The sequence below is a fragment of the Chiloscyllium plagiosum genome, unplaced genomic scaffold (assembly GCF_037043375.1).
Source record: "Chiloscyllium plagiosum isolate Xiang-an unplaced genomic scaffold, Cpla_swu_hap1 HiC_scaffold_15, whole genome shotgun sequence".
Classification (NCBI taxonomy): Eukaryota; Metazoa; Chordata; class Chondrichthyes; order Orectolobiformes; family Hemiscylliidae; genus Chiloscyllium; species Chiloscyllium plagiosum.
Genome location: NW_028270153.1, coordinates 35269298 through 35292420, shown reverse-complemented (window position 1 = coordinate 35292420; position 23123 = coordinate 35269298). Strand labels below are relative to the sequence as shown.

The 23123-nt window shown below is 39.1% G+C and overlaps 1 protein-coding gene across 4 annotated transcripts in view; it reads right to left on the bottom strand.

Moving 5' to 3' along the window:
- The window catches only part of LOC122560132 (uncharacterized), a 45485-nt gene extending 24781 nt beyond the window's left edge, over positions 1-20704 (bottom strand). For 3 of the 4 annotated variants that reach the window (XM_087994878.1, XM_087994880.1, XM_087994879.1), the window contains exons 1-7: positions 20433-20704; positions 17538-17686; positions 11740-11905; positions 9253-9348; positions 614-847; positions 498-520; positions 292-416 (exon numbers count right to left, since the gene is read on the bottom strand). In XM_087994878.1, the coding sequence (XP_087851004.1) occupies positions 292-416; positions 498-520; positions 614-847; positions 9253-9348; positions 11740-11905; positions 17538-17686; positions 20433-20600 (961 nt within the window). In that variant the 5' untranslated portion in view covers positions 20601-20704. The remainder of the gene's footprint in view (positions 1-291; positions 417-497; positions 521-613; positions 848-9252; positions 9349-11739; positions 11906-17537; positions 17687-20432) is intronic. The other variant, XM_087994881.1, reaches the window with a different exon arrangement.
- Between the last annotated feature and the right edge of the window lie 2419 nt (positions 20705-23123).

Genomic DNA, 23123 nt, shown 5'->3' with positions numbered 1-23123 from the left:
GGAGCAGTAATGGGTCAGATTGGATTTGCTAAAACAGAGAAATATTCAATAAAATACAAGTACTAAACCTAAAGTACACAGTAGATTTGAAGGAATGAGCAGGCTAATGGCAGTGCCATCTCAACAGTTATCATCCTGCTCTTGGTGTGAATATATCACAATGGATTAGTTATTATTAATATATTGCTTCGTGTCATTTAAAACACATTTAATGCTTTTTAAATTGAGCAATAAAGACAACTGATTTAGATAACAATTTGCAAGAATTATTATGCAGCAATATTCATTTACCTTTGTGGAAATTAATTGCTTGGAGCAGATTCTGTTCCTTCTCAACATCTACATTGTAGTGATTCATATTTTCATAGTTATGTTCCAAATCTTCAATCACTGATGCTCTTGTTGCCTCTGAAAGTCTAATTATAGAAGCAACCTTAATAATTAGGTTCAAACTTGTTTCTTCAGTTGATAATTGTTAAGCTGTTGTATCTACTTACTTAGCTGTCAATATCTTTGCATTCTGGAAATGAAAAATAATTAAATTAAAACCTTTCTGACTGAAGTCCTTCAAGGAAAACAGAGAAGAAAGCTTAATGTTAAAATATATTAATACCTGCAGAAAGACTGCCATTTGCGGTTCTTCCAAGGATTGTAGAGCAGTCTCTACAAGCTTAGACATGGACTGTATACGTTCAGCATATGATTTTATCAAGGATTTGCAGTGGGTCATTTTTTCCTCTTGTTCACTTGTGATTTTTTGCATCATTTGCTGTTTTCTTTCTTCCAAGATTGCAATTAGGGAGTCAATCTTTTCACGCATGATTTGTTTTTGACTTCTACAGTTGTCCTTTAAGACAAAAATAGGAACAATTCTTGTGCAATGACAACAATTCATATTTGTACAATCTCATAGAGACAGTCAAAATGGAAATCTAAATCAACCACAGGTACAAAATCACTTTTGAATATTTTCCAGAGACATTTGAATCAAATAGTTGACTATTACAATGATCTGGATTAATTAGATTTTTTCCCCCTTTTTTATTCACTCATAGGATGGGGCATTGCTGGCTGGCCAGCATTTATTGCCCATTCCTAGCTGCACTTGAGAAGGTGGTGGTGAGCTGCATTCGTGAACCACATTGTGTAGGTAACACCCCAATGCTGTTTGGAGGAAGTTCTAACATTTTGACCTAATGACACTGAAGGAACAGGAATATATTTCCAGTTCAGAGTACTGAGTGGGTAGGAGGGGAACTTTGTATGTGATGATTTTCCCACATATTTGATGCCCTTGTCTAGACAGCAGTGGTTGTGGGTTTTGAAGGTGCTGTCTGAGCAGCCTTGGTGAATTTCTGCATTGTATTTTGCAGATGTTACTGTACTGCTGCTGAGCTTTGGTGGTGGGAGTAAATGTTTGTGGTGCCAATCAAGTAGGTTACTTTGCCCTGAATGGCATCAGAGCTGAAAATGTGTTGCTGGAGAAGCGCAGCAGGTCAGGCAGCATCCAGGGAACACGGGAATTGACGTTTCGGGCATAAGCCCTTCTTCAGGAAAGCTCTCCAGCATCTGCAGACCTCACTTTCTCCTCCTGAATGGCATCAAACCTCTTACGTGTTGTTGGAGTTGCACTCGTCCAGGCAGGTGGGAAGTATTTCACCACACTCCTGACTTGCAGATAGAGAAAAGGATTGGTTGGTATGCTGAAATATGGTGACACGTTGACAGAAATAAAGAATTCAAATATTTTGATGTCTATTTAATAAATGTTCAGCTGATAAGTGATCCTTTATAAAAAATAGAGACACATCAGTAATTTCATAAAGGTGTCAGTACAGCAGTTACACATGGGATAATTTTAAAGTTTCAAGCACTAGAAGGAAGAAATGGTGCTGATGGCCTGAGAGGAAGGAAGTATAGATAGAAGAGATAGAAGAGATAGAAGAGATGCGATGTGTCCAGTAGCGCAAGCTGATAAGACATGAGACTGCAGTCTTTTGTATAGAGGAGGAATGCATTAACGGAGAACAAATAGCTATATATATTACAGATATGACAGTGCCAGACAACTTCCTCATCCTAGAAGAAATTTGAGGACTGCAGATGCTGGAGATCAGAGTCAAGAGGAATTCATCTGCTGAAGGGTTTATGCCTGAAATGTCAATTCTCCTGCTCCTCAGATACTGCCTGACCTGCTGTGCTTTTCCAGCACCACACTCTTGACAACTTGCTCATCCTGGTTAACATTGTATCCCTTTGTCTAACTCCAAAATATTATCCTTAAACCTTATATTCCAAGCCATGGTCCATTTTGAATAAGAAACCGTTTAAATTAAGACATTAATAAGATTACAACATTTTGGGACTGGGGCTTTAAACTGATGGTAAATATAGGGGTCATGTGATTTGTTCTGCAGTCTAACAACAAGCCTGAGTGGTCTGATCATTAGAGATCAAAGGAAGGCTTGTGATTGCCTTTGACCTTCTCAGTAAATCCTTTAAACTTGGAAACAATGACAGCAATCTCTGAGTTTACAATGAGTAGACTCTGAATCTTTCAGTCTTAGAAAGGTACTGAAAGTATTGGCAGATAAACTGCCATGCTATGCACATTAAATTCTACAAGGAAACAGAGTTGGGATGAAAGAAAGGTACTTAGCATTTCTATCTGAAGTGAAAAAGGACACAGTCATGAAAACAGACTCTTTGGTCCAACTCGTCCATGCTGACCAGGTTTCCCAACCTAAACTAGTCCCATTTTCCTGCATTTAACCCATACCCTTCTAAAACATTATTAAATTGAGAGGATTCAGAAAAGATTACCAGGATGTTACCTGGACTGGAGGGTTTGAGTTATAAAGAGAGGCTGGATAGGCTGGGACGTTTTTTACTGGAGCATAGGAAGTTGAGGGTTAATCTTATCGAGGTTTATAAAATCATGAAGTGAATATTAAAGGTCTTTTCCCTAGGGTAGGGGGTTTCAAAACTAGAGGGCATATTTTTAAGGTGAAAGGAGAATGATTTAAAAGGGACCTGAGGGGCATTTTCATACAGAGGATAGCTTATATGTGGAATGAACTATCAGAGGAAGTGGTAAATGTAGGTACAGTAGCAACATTTAAAAGTCATGAATAGGAAAGGTTCAGTGGGATATGGGCCAAATGCAGGCAAATGGGACTAATTTAGTTTGGGAAACTTGGTAGGTCTGGACAAGTTAGACAGAAAGGTCTGTTTCCATGCAGTATGACTCTAAACCCTTCCTATTCACATACCTGTGCAAAGTCTTTTAAGTATTATAATTGTAACTGTACCTGCATCCACCGCTTCCTCTGGCAGTGCATTCCACATATGAACTATCTTCTCTGTGAAAAAAGCTGCCCTTCAGGTCCCTTTTAAATCTTTCTCCTCACATTAAAATTATGCCCACTAGTTTTGAATTCACGTACCCTCCAGCAAAGACCTTTGCTACTCTCCTTATCTAAGTCCCTCATGAATTTATCAACCTCTATAAGGTCACCCCTCAACCTCAAGGGAAAAGTCACAGCCTATCCAGCCTCTCCTTATAACTCAAACACTTCAGTCCTGGTAACGTACTTGTAAATCTGCCACTTTTTGAGATTAGACTATAGGCTTCTCTATAAGATAATGAATATCTCAAAGAAATAAGAGTTCTGTGTGGTCAAACAGGATAAAAGGCTGTTTTGATTTTCTAAGCTGTCACAGCTAAATGCTGAAGGGATACAATCACTAGTTAAAAACATGCACCCTGTAGACATCTAAGGATTCCAAGAAATTTGTCTTGGCAGGCCAAGGTAAAGAGGAATCATTTAGACAAACTTTATTGCTGGTGGTGGATTTAAAAGCTATCCAAAAGCTGAGGGAAGCATCTGGAGACAGTCACTTGAAATTGCTCCTTGGTTTAAGTGAGATATGGGAGTCCTTTTGGAAAATGGGACAAGCAGTTTATTATAAATATTATAATTCCATGGGTTCTATAGTGTATGTTAATATAACTGGAAACACTCCTAATATTTAAGGTTGACTGTAAAATTAAAATATCCTTTAGTTAAAAGTGGTCTTGGATATTTGTTATAGTAAATGTCTTAAGATGGAAAATTTTGCCATTTCATACTTACAGCTAGTAAGCAAAAGTTCAACTCTCTTTTTAAAATTATACGTTTCTGCAAAAATCAAATCAAAATATATACTGTAGGTACAGGGTCAAAAGCTGGGGACTTCTTGGACTATGGGTACACCTAAACCACAGACCATGACACTTTAAGAAAGTTTATTAACATCTTCCCCATGGCAATTAGAGATGGAAATGTACTTTGAAATTCATATTGCATTCTCATGCATGAATATTAATAGTAGAATATCTGAGTGGCAACTCACTTTCCAATTCAGTCTCTAATTCCCAGTGGTTAAAGGCATGGTGTGGGAAAGAGAGATTCCATTTCATGGGGTATTGGCATCAGTTTTGGAACAGGAGGAATCTGTACCAATAGTATGGTCTCCACTTGAACCGATCTGGAACCAGTGTTCCAGCGAAAAGGATAAATATGGTGGCGCTAGGACTTTAAACTAGTGAATCAGGGGAAGGGAAGGGGAAAATGAGAGGAAGTAAAATGGTAAATAGAAAAGAAAACAGCAGGTCAGCATGTGATCAGGAGTGTATAACTACATGGCAAACCATAAATAAAGTTTAAAGGAAGAATAACTTAGGAGATATTATTAATGGAAATGTTAGAATTCATAAAAAGTGCATTAAAACCAGCAATAAAGGCACTTTACCTGAAAGCTCATACCATTCGAAACAATGTAGATAAGTTAATGGCACAAATCATCTCCATAGCCATTATGAAGACATGGTTGCTGGATGGTCACAACTGGGAGTTAAATATTCAGGGGTATCAGACTATTCAGAAGGACAGACAGGAAAGTAAAGGAAATGGTGTCGCTCTGATATTTAAGGATGACATCAGGGCAATGGTGAGCATTGATATAGGTTCTATGGAGGATAAAGTTGAATCCATTTGGATGGAAATTAGAAATTCTAAAAAGAATGGGTCACTGATAAGTGTGGTCTATAGGCCACCAAATAATAATATCACATTACAGCGGGCAATAAGCAAAGAAATAACTAATAGCTGTAAAAATCTGCATGTTGATTGATTGAACCAGGTTGGTCAGGGTAACCTTGAGGAGGAGTTCATTGAATGTATCCAGGTTAGCTTTCTTGAACAGTATGTAATGGAACTGACAAGGGAGCAAGCTATCCTAGATCTGGTCCTGTGTTATGAGGAGAAAGTGAGGTCTGCAGATGCTGGAGATCAGAGCTGAAAATGTGTTGCTGGAAAAGCGCAGCAGGTCAGGCAGCATCCAGGGAACAGGAGAATCGACGTTTCGGGCATAAGCCCTTCTTCAGGACAGGAATAATTAATGATATCATAATTAGGGAAACTCTTGGAAGAAGCAATCACAGTATGGTTGAATTTAGAATACAGATGGAAAGTGCAAAGATAAAATCCAATACTAGAGCCCTATGCTTAAACAAAGGATACTACAATAAGATGAGGGAGAAGTTGGCTGAAGTAGATTGGAAGCAAAGCAATTTTTCAAAGCACTCAGAAAATATATATACAGTGAAAAGGAAGGGCTGTAGGAAAAAGAGTATTCTGCAATGGGTGTCTAAGGAAATAAGGGAGGCTAACAAATTGAAAAAGAAGATATACAAAGTGGCAAAGACCAGTGGGAAACTAGAAGATCTGGAAAACTTTAAAAGTCAACAAAAAGCCACAAGAAAAAAGCTATAAAGAAAAGTAAGATAGATTATGACAGCAAACTAGCTAAAAAAAAAAGACAGATAACAAAAGCATCTATTGTTATGACACAGGGTAAACCCCCCTGCTTAATTTAAACCAAAAACACAGAAAAGATCTATCACGTGCAGTAATCTGTGAAAATTCGAGAGGCCAAGAACTAAGTAAAAAGTAACAACTTTATTTCTTAAAGTATAACAGAGAATAATTAACTAACAACTATTTACAACTTCTTCCTCTAACCTATCTTTTACTTTCCCCTTCTATCATACTAGTCTGATAAAACCTCCAATTACAATTTACCAAAAAATTCAAATTGCAAAACAAGCCAGCTGTCAAATCTCCTCTTATTATGTTCCTCTGTTGATTTGCTCTCCAGGTCGGTTTTGATTGTTTTCCTATTTGCAAATTCCTTCTCTAAACAGGCACCTCTCAGAGAGTTCTGACTAGCGGCCTATATCTGTTGGTCTTTTGGCAGTTGTTTCTCAACTGTTCAATTTTTCCCGATCTTATATCCCAAAGCATCAGATTGTTTCATTTCTTTTTAATATTGTCAATATACTAAATTCAAACTTGATTGGAGGTTGATATTTTGAAGTATAATTTAAACTGATTGGCCAAATTTGAATTTGTTTTGTCATCTCCAGACAACCCACCTAATCTAGCTATTCGATCAAATGTTACATTGTTACCTTATTCAGAACACTGGCACTATGTCAGGTAGTTCTGCTAGCTTTTAACTCTCTTTCATCTTCATAACACTATAAATATATAAAAAGAAAATGAATGGCTAAGGTAAACATTGGTCCCTTACAAGATGAGAAGGGGGATTTAGTAATGGGATATGAGCAAGTGGCCAAGGCAATGAACAGGTATTTTGTGTCAGTCTTCACAGTGGAGGACACAAATAACATGTTAGTATTTGACAAAGAGACGAAGGTAGGTGAGGACCTGGGAACAATCATTATCACAAAAGAGGTGGTGTTGGCCAAGTTAATAGTGCTAAGGGTAGACAAGTCTCCTGGCCCTGATGGAATGCATCCCAGGGTACGAAAAGTGATGGCAGGAGAAATAGTAAGTGCACTTCTGGCAATTTTCCAAAATTCGTGGGACTCTGGGGCAGTTCCAGCAAATTGGAAAGCAGCAAATGTGACACCTCTGATTAAAAAAGGAGGTAGAGAAAAGATGGGGAGCTGTAGACCAGTTAGCTTAACCTCTATAGTGAGGAAAATGCTTGAATCTATTATCAAGGAAGAAATATCGAGATATCTAGGTAGAAATTGTCCCGTTCAGCAGACGCAGCATGGGTTCATGAAAGGCAACCATGCTTAACTAATCTACTGGAATTCTGTGAAGACGTTTACGAGCATGGTGGACAATGGGGACCCAGTAGATGTGGTGTATCTAGATTTCCAAAAGGCATTCAACAAGGTGCTGCACAAAAGGCTGCTGCATAAGATAAAGATGCAAGGCTATACAGGCAATGTACTAGAGCATGGATAAAGGATTGGTTAACTAACAGGAAGCAAAGAGTGGGAATAAATGAGTGCTATTCTGGTTAATGATTAGTGACTAGTGATGTGCGTCAGAGATTAAGTGTTGGGACCATAATTATTCACAATTTATACAGATGATTTGGAGTTGGAGACCATGCGTAGCATGTCAAAGTTTGCAGATGGCACTAAGATGATTGTTAGAACAAATTATGCAGAGGACTGGGAAATTTTGCAGGGGGAGATAGTTTAAGAGAGTGAGCAAAGGTCTGGCAGATGGAGTACTATGTTAATAAATGTGAAGTCATCCATTTTGGTAGGAATAACAGTAAAAAGGACTATTATTTGAACGGTAAAAAAATTGCAGTACGCTGCTGTGCAGAGAAACCTGGGTCTCCTTGTGCATGAATCACAGAAGGTTGGTCTACAGGTACAACAGGTAATTAAGAAAGCAAATGAAATTTTATCCATCATTGCTAAAGGGATTGCGTTTAAAATCAAAGAGGTTATGTTTCAATTGTATAAGATGCTGGTGAGGCCACACCTGGAACATTGCCAGCAGTTTTGGTCTCCTAACTTAAGAAATGAATTACTGGCATGAGAGCAGGTGCAGAGGAGGTTCAGTACGTTGAGTCCGGAGTTGGGGAATTGGCTTATGAGAAGAGACCGAGTAGACTGGGATTATATTCAATGGAATTTAGAGTGAGTGGTATCATATAGAAACATATAAAATGATGAAGGGAATAGATAAAATAGATGTAGAGAGGATGTTTCCATTGGCAGATGCAACTAGACTAGAGTCCAGGTCTGGTTGTCCTCCTCCATGATGTCACCTTCTCTGCTGCCACCAATAGGAAGAAGATGAAGGAACAGTAAAAAGAAAGAAGATAAAAAGGGTAAGCAAAGAAGGGAGGAAGCAGCTGGTCTGGAGCGGACAGACCCAGGAGACCTGAACGCTGCCTAACTTGCCGGTGCTGCCATTTGGACATGCCTTTGTCTTTATTAAAGTATCTTATCTATCATTTCTATGACTTTTGTCAAAGTGTCCTTTTATTCCTATTTACTACATGAAGCTCCTTCACAGAATGCTTTTTCCATCCCCAATGATTTCACCTGCAAATCATCCTCTCTACTCTCTCACTGATTTTCTTTTTCTCTCTGCACTTTAGAGTCCCAAACCAAGACCACCTACTTCCAAATTTGTGACATTGTGTACAGACATTTCTATGCTATCTGTCACTGAAAAGTTCATCTATTCTGTAATCACTGAGTCTTCCTGTACCTCACTCTCTCATTTTCCACTTTTAAAATCTCTACCAACAATTTATTACAATCAAGATTGAGATTAAGTGGTTTAAATTATTTGGAGGTTTTACTGGCATCGTATTTATTATGAATACGTAATAAAAAGTGTCCTTCTGCTGTTAAATTATAGCCCTTAATTTAATGAGTAAACCCAACAGGTTTTAAAAATAATGAGATTAATGGCAACATGCCTTTTGTGCAAATAAAAACACACAATTGCATAAATTGACCAGCAAGTACTGGAGATTTGAAATTCCAGCATTTTTCATAATCTCTTGACATGCTTGCCGGTGCATTCATTAATAAAAGGATTAATCTTTAACACCCTATTGTTTTCCAGCATGATCCAGCTCATGATGTAATTAAAGAGTCTGTGCACTCCTTGAAAGTAATTGAACACATCAGTTTGCCTGCAGCCTTTCTGTAAATCTGGGTATTGGGTCATTCACAACCTACATTGATGTTCAGCTGTTTCACTGATGAATATGGAGAGTGACCACTTTGGAACTGTGGAGATGGCTGCAGTTTAATTTGCTTCATTTTCAGGTCTCATTGTTTATGACGGCAAAACTGAAATATTCCTGTATAGAGAAGCTGTAAGTTCTAGAAAGTAGATTTAAGCAAATTACTACCTCGATATGTTTGCTTGTTTCTTCCAGATGATCGATAAATGTTTGTGTTGCGTCATTGGCTGCAACAAGTGCTGCAATTTCATCATTAAGTTCATGCTGGGAAACAAAGACACAATAAGAAATCTTACATTTCAGTTCAATATTTCTAAAATGTTCTTAAATATTTAGTAATCTCTCCATTGGGTGACTTATTATTTTGTGAATACTCATTAATTACTCATTTACATTAACTGAAAATTACTTATTTTCAAACATGCTAACAGCAATCAATCCGAACTATACTGTACAAACCTTCAAGTTAAGATCAAAAGACAGAATGGATCTTTGGTTTCTTCCTTTGGGCCCCTTGATTTTCAGCTATTCTTGGGATGACTGTTATGTTTTCTATCTTGTTGACGTCTATTCAAAGTCCCTGCCAATTCTTTGGTTCCCATTACTCATTCCCCATCCTCATCTTTTAAAGGGCCAATATTTAATTACGCCTTGTCATCACATGGGTTGGTTTAAACACAGCTAACCCACTTTCACCCACTGGTGGTCCCCATAAGCATCTTTTCTTTCTCCTCAGCTCACCATTATCCATCCCTTTGTCTGGCCAACTGCTGTTTTCTCTCCCTGATCTCCATTTCTACCTATCGTTTATTACTACCCCATCCCTGGTCCAGTCTTCAACATATGTACCAACCTTTTCCTAGCTATAATCAGTTCTGAAAAAAAGGTCAATGGACCAGAAACGTTGACTCTGCTTTCTCTCCACAGCTACTGCCAGACCTACTGAATTTCTCCAATTCCTTATTTTCCTTCAGATTTCCAACATTCTTTGTTCACAGTTCTTTGTTTCTATCTACTCTATTCCATTCTATGCATTAGTTAATACTTTAATTGTCTGGTTTTATATTTCTTGCTAGTTTACTCTCATATAAATTTTAAACCGCTCCTTTAATCACCTTTTGCTGGTGTCTAAAATATTCCCAATCTCTGTCCTACCACTAATCTTCACTGCATTATCTGTACATATATCCCATTTTTAACTTGCTTAGTTCACCATATATGGTGGATCCTACTCATACTGCCCTTCTTCTTTTTGAATCAAAGTAGTATATAACACTACCCTATGTATATCATTAGTTTTGTTTCTGGAATTGTAGCATTTAGTGATATTGGCTGTTATGAAATGTAATAGACATTAGGAGGTAGAAAATATGTAATAATTTTCTGCATTTGAAGGAAAAGTTGAGACTCTTGAAATAGCACTTAAATACAAGATTGTCACTTTAAAACAGAGCGTACAAAGTTAAAAATCACACAACACCAGATTATAGTCCAACAGGTTTATTTGGAAGCACTAACTTTTGGAATGCTGCTCCTTCATCAGGTGGTCGTGGGGTATAAGATCGTAGGACACAGAATTTATAGCAGAAGTTCACAGTGTGATGCAACTGAAATTATATATTGAAAAAGATATGGATTGTTTGTTAAGTCTCTCATCTTTTAGAATGGGCATGTTGGTTTCAGTTCAGTTCGGTACCCAAGAGGATGACCACCACAGGTGACCCCACTGCACTACACACACCCTCTCTCAGGGGGCCAGTGCCTACTGCGAGGTAAAAACAATGACTGCAGATGCTGGAAACCAGATTATGGATTAGTGGTGCTGGAAGAGCACAGCAGTTCAGGCAGCATCCGAGGAGCAGTACAATCGATGTTTCGGGCAAAAGCCCTTCATCAGGAATAAAGCTACTAGTTTGAAAACATCTGATCAGAATACACAAGCTCTCTCCCATATGCTCACACATACACTCCCATACACTCCCACTCCCTCTCAAAGACATATATCCCTTTACGCTCATACACATACACACGCTCTCCCACAGACGCTCAAACCCACCATCCTCTCCATTGTGCGCACGCGCACACACACACATAATTTTGTGAGGTGAATTTGTACTTGCAGAATTTCATTTCATTTTGCTCAAAAACTGCATGAATCCATGTAAGATTCTGTAAATCCCTTTTTTAGATTACAATCAGTTCGAACATTGTGGCACAGACAGCCTCACACAGGGCACCTCACACCTTCAATGCATTATCTGGGCCGAAATGGCGCCCATTGTTAAAGCTCACTTGAGAATGTAACTTTAAGAAAGTTCTGGGATTTACATATGAAAGAGCTGAAACAAACATGCCCATTCTAAAAGATGAGAGACTTAACAAACAATCCATATCTTTTTCAATGTATAATTTCAGTTACATCACACTATAAACTTTGCTATAAATTCTGTGTCCTACAATTTTATATACCACAACCACCTGATGAAGGAGCAGTGCTCCGAAAGCTAGTGCTTCCAAATAAACCTGTTGGACTAAACCTGGTGAAGCGTGTTTCTTAACTTTGTACAGCCCAGTCCAACATCGGCATCTCCAATCATTAAAACAGGGTGTCTGGTTACCCTCCTTCAGCAGCACATGCTTAAAACAGATAATCACCTTTTGTTGTTTGTAGACATTTAGAAGAGGGGCAACTTCACAATCCTTGTGTGCACCAAATACTTTGCAGAGTGAGCACGTGGGAACCTCACATGAAGTGCAATAAATGTTAATCTTTTCCTCATCATGCTCTTCACATGTTGGCTGCTCAGGTTTTGCAGTAGACCTAGATTGATAGTGTGAAAAATATATGCAACATTTACTGTATAAATTGACCAGTCAGATTCTAAATTTAAAAAGATGCATTAAAGCTCACTTAAACATATCACTTTAATTTTTATTCACTAAGATCAACTAAGTTCACAAAGGGCACATTAAAATATATTTGACTTGACTTCTGACTCACAGCATTATATTATGGGCAGCAAAAGTGATTGCCCTGAGCAAAAGTCACTGCCAGATACTGGCTGAACTCCATTAGGGTCATCCAGAGGTTTTCAAAATTAAGATGTTGGTGAGAAGTTATATTTGGTGTCCAGGATTAAATGCAGACATAGCTGCATTTGTGGGGCAGTGACCAGAGTGCCAACGAGACAAAAGTTACCACCAGCAGTGCCGCCACATTAGTGGAAAAGGCCGGGTAAACCCTGGACTCAGTTACATGTCAACTATGCAGTTCCTTTCATGGGCTCCATGTTCTTAGTCATTGTGGATGCCACTCAGAGTGGCTGGATGTGCACAGAGTTCATTCATCAAATAGGGGTACGATGATTGAAAAACTGTGCTAATCTTTTACATGGAATCCAGGAAATGTTGGTCACAGGTAACAGGCCATCGTTTACCAGCAACGAACTTGAGTATTTCCTAAAATTGAATGATATTCGTCAAATAAGGACAGCTCCATATCATCCATCATCCAATGGTCTGGCAGAAAGAGCAGTCCAAACTTAAAGGCAGGCTTAAAGAAACAACCTACAGCTTCACTAGATACCAAATTGTCCTCTTTCATATTTGATTATAGGATCACCCCTCATGCAACTACAGGGATAGCTCCAGCAGAGTTGCTAATGGGGAGAACATTCCACACCAGGTTAAATCTGGTGAAGGGTTCAGAGGAGATTTACTAGGATGTTGCCTGGTATGGAGGGAAGATCTTATGAGGAAAGGCTGAGGCACTTGAGGCTGTTTTCATTAGAGAGAAGAAGGTTGAGATGTGACTTAATGGAGACATATAAGATAATCAGAGGGTTAGATAGGGTGGACAGTGAGAGCCTTTTTCCTCGGATGGTGATGGCAAGCATGAGAGGACATAGCTTTAAATTGAGGATGATAGATATAAGACAGATGTCAGAGGTAGTTTCTTTACTCAGAGTAGTAGGGGCATCAAACGCCCTGCCTGCAACATTAGTAGATTCACAAATTTAAGGGCATTTAAGTGGCCATTGGATAAACATACGGATGAAAATGGAATAATGTAGGCTAGATGGGCTTCAGATTGGTTTCACAGGTCAGCACAACATCAAGGGTTGAAGGGCCTGTACTGCACTGTAATGTTCTATGTTCTAAATCTAATCATTCTGGACTTGTGGGATTGGGGGTGGGGTGCAGAGAAATGGCATCAAGAATGTTAATGTGGGACACAAGACTCCACTATGCAAAAGAGACAATTTACTCCAGGGGACAAAGTTTGGCATAGGAATCATGGGAATGACTGGGTAAAAGGCACAGTTGATGCAAGGTCTGGTCCAGTGATGAATAAAGTTAGGGTAGGTGCAACAATCCTGAACTAACATGTGGATCGTATGAAGTGTTACAAACTCACAAATGTGCCTGCCTCTTCAACAGCCTTTCTGACTGTTCTGGAACCCATGGGTTCTCCTTCTCCATCAAGCATTGAAGATAACTCAGAATCCGAGATGGACACAGTGGATGTAGCTGCCTTGATGCCTTTGCAGCCTGAAGAAGAGAATAAATTCCTTCCAAGACGTTTCGGGCACAAGAAGTGAGCGACTGAGCATTACACGCTGCCAGTATCCGAGGCAGAGTTGGAAGAACTTGACCCGGTACTAAAACATCTCAGGAGAAGTTACGAGAAAAAAAATCAGCCTATTTCCTCAGACTCAGATGGAGACAGATGCAGTGATTTTAACGAGGTCAGCTGTAGAATATGAGTTCCCTAATTGGGGCTGTTAATCTAGGCCAATCAGGGAGACCTGGCTGACAGATAACAACAAGATTGTTCCCTCCAACTCTATTTTGATTTAGTCCCTACCCTCCCCCTTCACTGTTTTGATCACACAGCACTGCCCTTTGATGTGAAGGGCAGTGTTTGTCACTGGCCACCCGGGTGTTTTCCTATCTTCCTGGTGGTGGAAATTGAATAAAGATTTGTGCACTTTGTGTCTTTCACAGTGTCTCACACCTGCACACACCCACCATGGGTGCTGGGGATAAAATAAGCACTACCGCACTTAGGTGGTAGTGTGGGGGTTAAAATAAAAAAAAATAAAAAAAATTTAAAAAAATAAAAAAAACTATAAATAGGGATTCCTGCACCCAATATTGTAATTGTTCAATTCCAATGTCATTGTATTGACAAAATTATGACCTTTTCCTGTCCTTAAGAAATATTGTGACAGTGTGTCGTGCAACAAACAACAGCAAATTTGAAAAAAAAAAGAAAAAAAAAAAGAACAAGATTGTTCCCTCCAACTCTATTTTGATTTAGTCCCTACCCTCCCCCTTCACTGTTTTGATCACACAGCACTGCCCTTTGATGTGAAGGGCAGTGTTTGTCACTGGCCACCCGGGTGTTTTCCTATCTTCCTGGTGGTGGAAATTGAATAAAGATTTGTGCACTTTGTGTCTTTCACTGTGTCTCACACCTGCACACACACACACCATGGGTGCTGGGGATAAAATAAGCACTACCGCACTTAGGTGGTAGTGTGGGGGTTAAAAAATAGAGAAAAAATGAAAAAAAAAATAATAATAAAAAAAAGAACAAGATTGTTCCCTCCAACTCTATTTTGATTTAGTCCCTACCCTCCCCCTTCACTGTTTTGATCACACAGCACTGCCCTTTGATGTGAAGGGCAGTGTTTGTCACTTAAAAAAAAAAATATATATATAAACAGGAACGTACTGGCCACCCGGGTGTTTTCCTATCTTCCTGGTGGTGGAAGTTGAATAAAGATTTGTGCACTTTGTGTCTTTCACTGTGTCTCACACCTGCACACACGCACACCATGGGTGCTGGGGATAAAATAAGCACTACCGCACTTAGGTGGTAGTGTGGGGGTTAGAAAAAAAAGAAAAAAAAAAGAACAAGATTGTTCCCTCCAACTCTATTTTGATTTAGTCCCTACCCTCCCCCTTCACTGTTTTGATCACACAGCACTGCCCTTTGATGTGAAGGGCACTGCTTGTCACTGGCCACCCGGGTGTTTTCCTATCTTCCTGGTGGTGGAAATTGAATAAAGATTTGTGCACTTTGTGTCTTTCACAGTGTCTCACACCTGCACACACACACCATGGGTGCTGGGGATAAAATAAGCACTACCACACTTAGGTGGTAGTGTGGGGGTTAAAATTAAAAAAGAAAAGAAAAAAAACAGAACAAGATTGTTCCCTCCAACTCTATTTTGATTTAGTCCCTACCCTCCCCCTTCACTGTTTTGATCACACAGCACTGCCCTTTGATGTGAAGGGCACTGCTTGTCACTGGCCACCCAGGTGTTTTCCTATTTTCCTGGTGGTGGAAACTGAATAAAGATTCGTGCACTTTGTGTCTTTCACTGTGTCTCACACCTGCACACACACACCATGGGTACTGGGGAAAAAATAAGCACTACTGCACTTAGGTGGTATAAAAAAGAAAAAAAAAACAGGTGTGCTTGCCCTTTGAGGTGAAGGGCAGTGTTTGTCACTGGCCAAGACTAAAAAAAAAGAACAAGATTGTTCCCTCCAACTCTATTTTGATTTAGTCCCTACCCTCCCCTTCACTGTTTTGATCACACGGCATTGCCCTCTGATGTGAAGGGCACTGCTTGTCACTGGCCACCCGGGTGTTTTCCTATTTTCCTGGTGGTGGAATTTGAATAAAGATTCGTGCACTTTGTGTCTTTCACTGTGTCTCACACCTGCACACACACACACCATGGGTGCTGGGGAAAAAATAAGCACTACCGCGGTTAGGCGGTAGTGTGGGGGGGTTTAAAAAAAATAAAAAAAGAAAAGAAAGAAAAAGAACAAGATTGTTCCCTCCAACTCTATTTTGATTTAGTCCCTACCCTCCCCTTCACTGTTTTGATCACACAGCACTGCCCTTTGATGTGAAGGGCACTGCTTGTCACTGGCCACTTGGGTGTTTTCCTATCTTCCTGGTGGTGGAATTTGAATAAAGATTCGTGCACTTTGTGTCTTTCACTGTGTCTCACACGTATACACACACACCATGGGTGCTGGGGAAAAAATAAGCACTACCGCACTTAGGTGGTAGTGTGGGGGTTAAATTAAAAATAAATAAGAGGAAAAAAAGAAAAAAAAAGAACCAGAGTGTTAAGAAAAAGAAAAAAATAAACAGGAGTGGGGGGCACTGCTTGTCACTGGCCACAAAAAAAAGCAAGATTGTTAGGTCGAAAGGTGTGTCAGGGCGGACCGAGAACTGGAAAGGGCATGGGGTGGACCGAGAACCGGAAGGTGGGTAGGGGCGGGCTGCCTTAGAGTGGTCGGAAAGTGGGAGGGGCGGGGGCTTGCTGGGTCTGTATTGTCTGCACTTTTGTATGTAACAGTACTGTCTAATGTACAACTGTCATTGCTGTTGTCTCTTTATATCTTTATGTGAAACTGGGATTTGAGGTTTGTCCTCATGTCCCTGTAAACTGTTTGAATGGTAGGGTTTGGGGCCTGGCTTTGCTGTTCCTCTCCCTTGTAAAATTGCTGTCTCTTGTATGCAGCTGTAAATGTAACTGTTTGTTGTAACCTGTTTTTGCAATTTGTTTAATAAAATAAAAAAAAAATAAACAGGAAAAAGAAGAAAAAAGAACAAGATTGCTCCCTGGAGTTGTTCAGGGAGAGGTGGGCGCCACAGGGAGTGGAGTGCAATATTTCCACCTCCAACTCTATTTTGATTTAGTCCCTACCCTCCCCTTCACTGTTTTGATCACACAGCATTGTCCTTTTATGTGAAGGGCAGTGTTTGTCACTGGCCACTCGGGTGTTTTGCTATCTTCCTGGTGGTGTAAATTGAATAAATATTCATGCACTTTGTGTCTCTCACCGTGTCTCCCACCTGCACACACACAACATGGGTGCTGGGGGAAAAAACAGAAAAGAAAAAAAAAAGAAAAAAAAGAAGAAAAAAACAAGATTGTTGGAAATTGAATAAAGATTCATACACCTTGTGTCTCTCACTGTGTCTCACACCTGCACACACACAACATGGGTGCTGGGGAAGAAATAGGCACTACCGCAGTTAGGCGGTAGTGTGGGGATTAAAAGAAAAGAAGAATAAAAAAGAAAAAAGCAAAAAAGAAAAAAGAAAAAAGAAAAAGAACAAGATTGTTCACACCTGCACACATGCAACATGGGTGCTGGGGAAAAAAAAATAAGCACTACCGCAGTTAGGCAGTAGTGTGGGGGTCATAGAAAGAACAAGATTATGAGACATCCTGCTCACTCTGAGAGCTGGCTCTAAGGGAGTTGAATCAATGTCAAGGACTCTTCACATGTAAATAAAGGGTGACTTGGTGATAGGATACTAGCCTCTGTGGAGTTATTTCACTATTCCTGATCATAAAATTGCATAAAAGGTATACAGTATTTATGCTTTTGATGTGCAATATGATAATTCCTACCTTGAAGACTCTTGTTTATAAATGTCAATAATATTTTCCACCAACAAATTTCGCTGGAGTCCATAAATTCCATGTCTATCCAGAATAACCTCGTGACGACAGGATGGACACCGGAACCGACCTCCTGAAACTCCAGCTGTGCCACGAGACTAGCAAAAGTAAATTACATTTAGATGATACTGTCTGGAATTTGAACATCCAGTCCAAAAATGTGCAGGTTAGGTGCATTGGCCATGCTAAATTGCCCGTAGTGTTAGGTGAAGGGGTAAATGTAGGGGAATGGGTCTGGGTAGGTTGTTCTTCGGAGGGTGGGTGTGGACTTGTTGGGCCTAAGGGCCTGTTTCCACACTGTAAGTAATCTAATCTAATTTAAACAGAAACTGAATAAAACACCACTCCAAAACACAAATATTTTGGCAATGTATCTTATAAAATATTTTACAAGCATGCATATGAATTTGCATGTTGGTACATAAATTGTAGCAATGAAGAATAATAAAGTGGCTTCCCTTTTTAAAACTTGACCTTTTAATGAAATGTGAAGGCTAACTGTGAAATGATGGCAAAGGATGACCAGCAGATTGAATTGAAATTTCAAAGGAGCCAAAATGTAATGACTTTAACATTATCATTCCACACATGATTGTTCATACAGTGAGTAATGTCTTTTAAAAGACACATCTGTATTGCCTGGTGACTCACTAGTATTTATTTAGCAGATGCATTTCAGTAATTTTAGGGAGAAATACCTGTAGCTTCTTTCCTGTGCAGTAATGAGTACTGACTAGATCTACAGTTGGGAAAGAAAGAATACATTTTTGTTGGCATAGGGACTTAGAATCAGAGAATAGTTATAGTATAGGAGGTGGAAATTTAAACCGCATGGCTATGCCAGTTTTCTACGAGAGCTAACCAGCTAGCCCTAAGCCTTACTCTTTGCCTACAGGACTTGGATTTGTCCGATACAGTCCTGATGGCTTATTAACTTTAAGTATAGCCAGTCATTCAATCATTTTTTTTTATCCATTATCCCAACTGAGTCCTCATACTCAACAAGTGAGGCAACATCTTTTTCCTTGGTAAAGACAAGTACAAATTATCCATTTATCTCTTGACTATTTACATACTGATAGAAGACTTTCTGAATTCCCTTTTATATGTGCTTTCACTCTCTTCTAATATCATCTTCGAGTTTTTTTCCACTTTTGCTGAATTCATTGATAGTCAGCTAACCTGGAGTATTGCATATTGATCGCTAGGTGATTACTTAATCTTGTTCGGCTTGAAGCCACCTGAGCTCATGGAATCTGGAGTTAGTGTTGAAAATGCCCAGGGTTATTTGCATTTAGCTTGATGTCTGTTCATCTGTTTAGCAATTAACAGTCTTCCTGCTCTTCTAGAATCTATGCTGGGAGCTGATTAAAATAGTTACAGAGGCTGATGTCACAAATCTGGCAAAGCCATTTAGATTCCAACCAGAGTCTGGCTGTGCTCCCAATAACCATTTTATCAGGGATTGCAAAATTGGCCCTTATAGTGTAAGCACAACAGGTATTAAAAAGAGACCAATCAATTATTAATATCTTTTTGAAACAAATTTGTTTGTTTAAAAACAAACTAATATCATTTTTGTAATTATATATATTGTAATAACATATATATATATAATATATATATGTTCCACATCATTTCTCTTTCCAATTAAGGATCTTCAGTTTTTCAAAATTGTAGAGTCTTTGGGAATAAAACTAGATCCAAACAATAAGCAATTTCTTTGAGTTTCATGTGGAAGATGTGATAACTGAATGTTTAATATATGCAAGTTTATACTCTGTTTTTAAGGCAGTCACATTAGTACATTAGTGGCTTTAGTCTACTGCTACGTCCTCATTGTTATCTACTTTTCCAAGTTTGTATCAAATTGAAAAGTTGACTCAAGTACCCAAGTCCAAAATATTACTATATAATCAAAAGTAGCTGTGTCCCTAAAATTGATATAGGATGAAGTGGTACAATCCTTCTAAAGTACACTTTCACAACTACTTGCCGCCTTGTATCTCACAGCCAATTTTTTATCCTTGCTGTCAACACCCCTTCAATCCCAGGAGAATCAACTTTGCTAACAAGTCTATAATAAGGCACTTAATTGAATAATTTTTCAAAGGTACATTTATAGCGTTCCTCATTATTTCAGGGACAAATTTTAGCTAGAGTTAAATTGTTTTTAATAAATCCCAGGTTGGCTCTCTATTACTAACTTGGGTTACTCCAAATGGCCAATAATGCTTTTCTGAAATCTACTAAACAACATTGATGTTATTGACCCACGACAACCAGTTTATCATCCTTGACTTTCAATAAACATGGTAGTCATTCTGGAAATAACAAGTATTCCATCGGTACTTTTCAACCACAAAGCACACATTCTTTTCTATTTCTTTACTTCTAACGAAAACACATATCCTGTAAATCAAATTTAGAAGTACTTCTGAATCATTTTTATGCATTAATATAAAAGAACAGCATTTTTGAAAAAAAGTCCTAAAATAATTAAATATGCTTCAAAGGTTATTCTACAGTAAGAAGTAAAGCTCTGGTTTATTCTTTAAGGGTCTGCTAACATTGAATTGCTATGAAAGTTATTAGATATGCAAAGCAGAATGAAATTGAAATAGTTCTGAATTCTCATTGTACTGGAGATAATGAAAGCAAAATTCCTCTAAACCTCATTAGAAAAGTGGCCAGCTCCCACCCCCATCCCTTAATCAGTGTTCACTCATGTTATGGAGTGATTTACTTTTGGCATCTACAAAAGTTTAAATTATGGCTTAAATATATTTTATTCTTGATAGTTTGAAACAAGTTTTTAAATTAGAGTACAAGTACATCTCTTACCTGAAAAATGTCATTTGCACATTTTCTACACAGGTTGTGCTGACAAGGCAGGATCACAACAGGTTTCGTAAACATTTCCAAACATATTGGGCATATCAGCTGTTTCTCCAGATTATCCATAGTTTGTGAACCTCTGTAGATTGAATTATATTCCATCGGGATAGACATGTCAAAAACAACTTTTTCACAGAGATTTCAAGACTGAAAGGTAGGATTCAGCATACGGCCTTCTCGTTGTTTGCACAGATTCTCTCTGTTGAAAAGTATTTTTAGCAAGAGGCATAGAGAATTAGAAGCTTCACAGTGCAATACTGCGCTTCACCAATCTGTCGTTGTGTTTAAATTTAAGTTGCAGGCGTCACATGTTGTGCAAGAAGACATGCCATTGCCCATATATGAAAAGTCTAGAATTTTGTTTTAGAATCATCGCTCTTCTCAGGTTACTTCCATTCATATCTCAAGGGATCATAGCAATTTTAAGTTCATGACAGTATAGGCCTTTAAGACAAAACTTATTTATAGTACAAAACTGCAAGGTGTAACATGCAATTGAAATTGACCACCAGTTGAATTTCCCTCACTAGTAAATCTACTGTAAATTTACAGTCTGTAAATTATAAGATGTATTGTACTGGTTTAAGTATTCATTCTTTGATCAATTTTGATTTACAAACAATATCCTTTAGATTTTACTGCCAAACTTACTTCTCTGGTTCAAAACAAAGAACAGCACAAGAACAGGTCCTTCAGTCCGCCACGTCTTTCTAAACTAAAACCTTTTGCCTTTTTATGGTTCAAATCCTTCTATTCCCTAGGTATACATATATCTGCCAAAATGCCGCTTAGACATTGCGATTGTATCTGTTTCTATCACTTCCTCTGGCATTGCATTCCAGGCACTTACCAATCTCAGTGTAGAAGTTTTGCCTCTCTCAGCTCCTTTAAATCTTCATCTCTTCACCTTAAAGAAATGTCTCTTAGTAATTGACATTTCTACCTTGGGAAAAAGACACAATATCAGAAAGGATATAAATCGCATCCCAGAAATACCTGTTAATCAGGGATTGAAGGGAAGGAAAAAATTGTCAGAAAATTATAATTTCCAGAGCATTGCCCTGAGCAAACTTTTAGAACTGCAAGTTGATAAATCCCCGGTTCTTTATGGTTTTCATCCCAGGCTCATGGAATCACAGTCCTGTCCCACTGGTAAGATAGATCTGGCAGAGGTGGTGGCACAATGGTATACAGTTGGGAAAAGTTGTCCTGGGTGTCCTCAACGTTGCCTTCAGGCCCCATGAAGTCTCATGGTTTCAGGTTAAACATAGGCAAGGAAATCTCCTACTGCTTACTACGTACTATCCTCCCTCAGCTGATGAATTGATACTCCTCCATGTTGAACAATACTTGGAGGAAGCATGCAGGATAGCAAGGGCACAAAATGTACTTTGGGTGGGAGAATTCAAAGTCCACTATCAAGAGTGGCTCGGCAGCAGCACTACTGATTGAGCTGGTTGGGTCATAAAGGACATAGCTGCTAGGTTGGGTCTGCAGCAAGTGGTGAGGGAACCAACAAGATGGAAAAATATACTTGACCTCATCATTACCAATCTAATGGCTGCAGGTGCATCTGTCCATGAAAGTAGTGTTAAGAGTGACCACCAAGCTGGAGACAAAGATTGCCTTCACATTGGGAATAACCTCCATCGTGTGATCTGACGCTATCACTGTGGTAAATGGGGTAGACTTTGAACAGACCTAGCAACTCAAGAATGGGCATCTATGAGGCAATGTGGGCTATCAGCAGCAGGAGAATTATGCTCCAGCACAACCTGCAACCAGCATATCCCCTATCATCATTACCATCAAGCCAGAGGATCAACTCTGGTTCAATGGAGAGTGCAAAAGGACATGCCAGGAAGAGCACCAGGCAATCCTGAAAATGAAGTGACAACCCAGTGGAGCTACCACATAGGACTATTTGCATAAGCAATAAGTGATAGACAACTAAGCAACCCTATGACTAACGGATCAGATCTAAGCTCTGCAATCCTGACACATCCAGTTGAAGATGGCGGTGGACAAGTAAACAACTCACTGGAGGAAAAGGCTTCAGCAATATACCCATCCTCAATGATGGAAGAGCCCAACACACCAGTGCAAAAGATAAGGCTGAAGCATTTGCAGGGTGGATGATTCATCTTGGCCTCATCCAGTGGTTGTCAGCATTACAGATACTAATTTTCAGCCAATTTGATTCATTCCATGTGATAGCAAGAAATGGTTGGAGACACTGGATACTGAAAAGGCGTTGGGCCCTATTGTCATTCGGCAATAGTACTGAAGATTTGTGCTCTAGAACTTGCCCTCTAGCCAAGTTGTTTCAGTACAATTACAATACTGGCATCTACCCGACATCGTGCAAAATTGTCCAGGTATGTCCTGTACATAAAAAGCAGGACAAATTCAACCTAGCCAATTACAACCACATCAGTCTACTCTTAATCATCAATAAAGTGATGAAAAATGTCATCAACAGTGTTATCAAGCAGCACTTACTCAGCAATAACCTACTCAGTGACACCCAGTTTGGGTTCTTCCAGGACCACTCAGATCCTTTCAACCTTAGTTGAAACATGGACAAAAGAGCGAAATTCAAGAGGTGAGTAAGAGTGAAAGCCTTGACATCGAGGT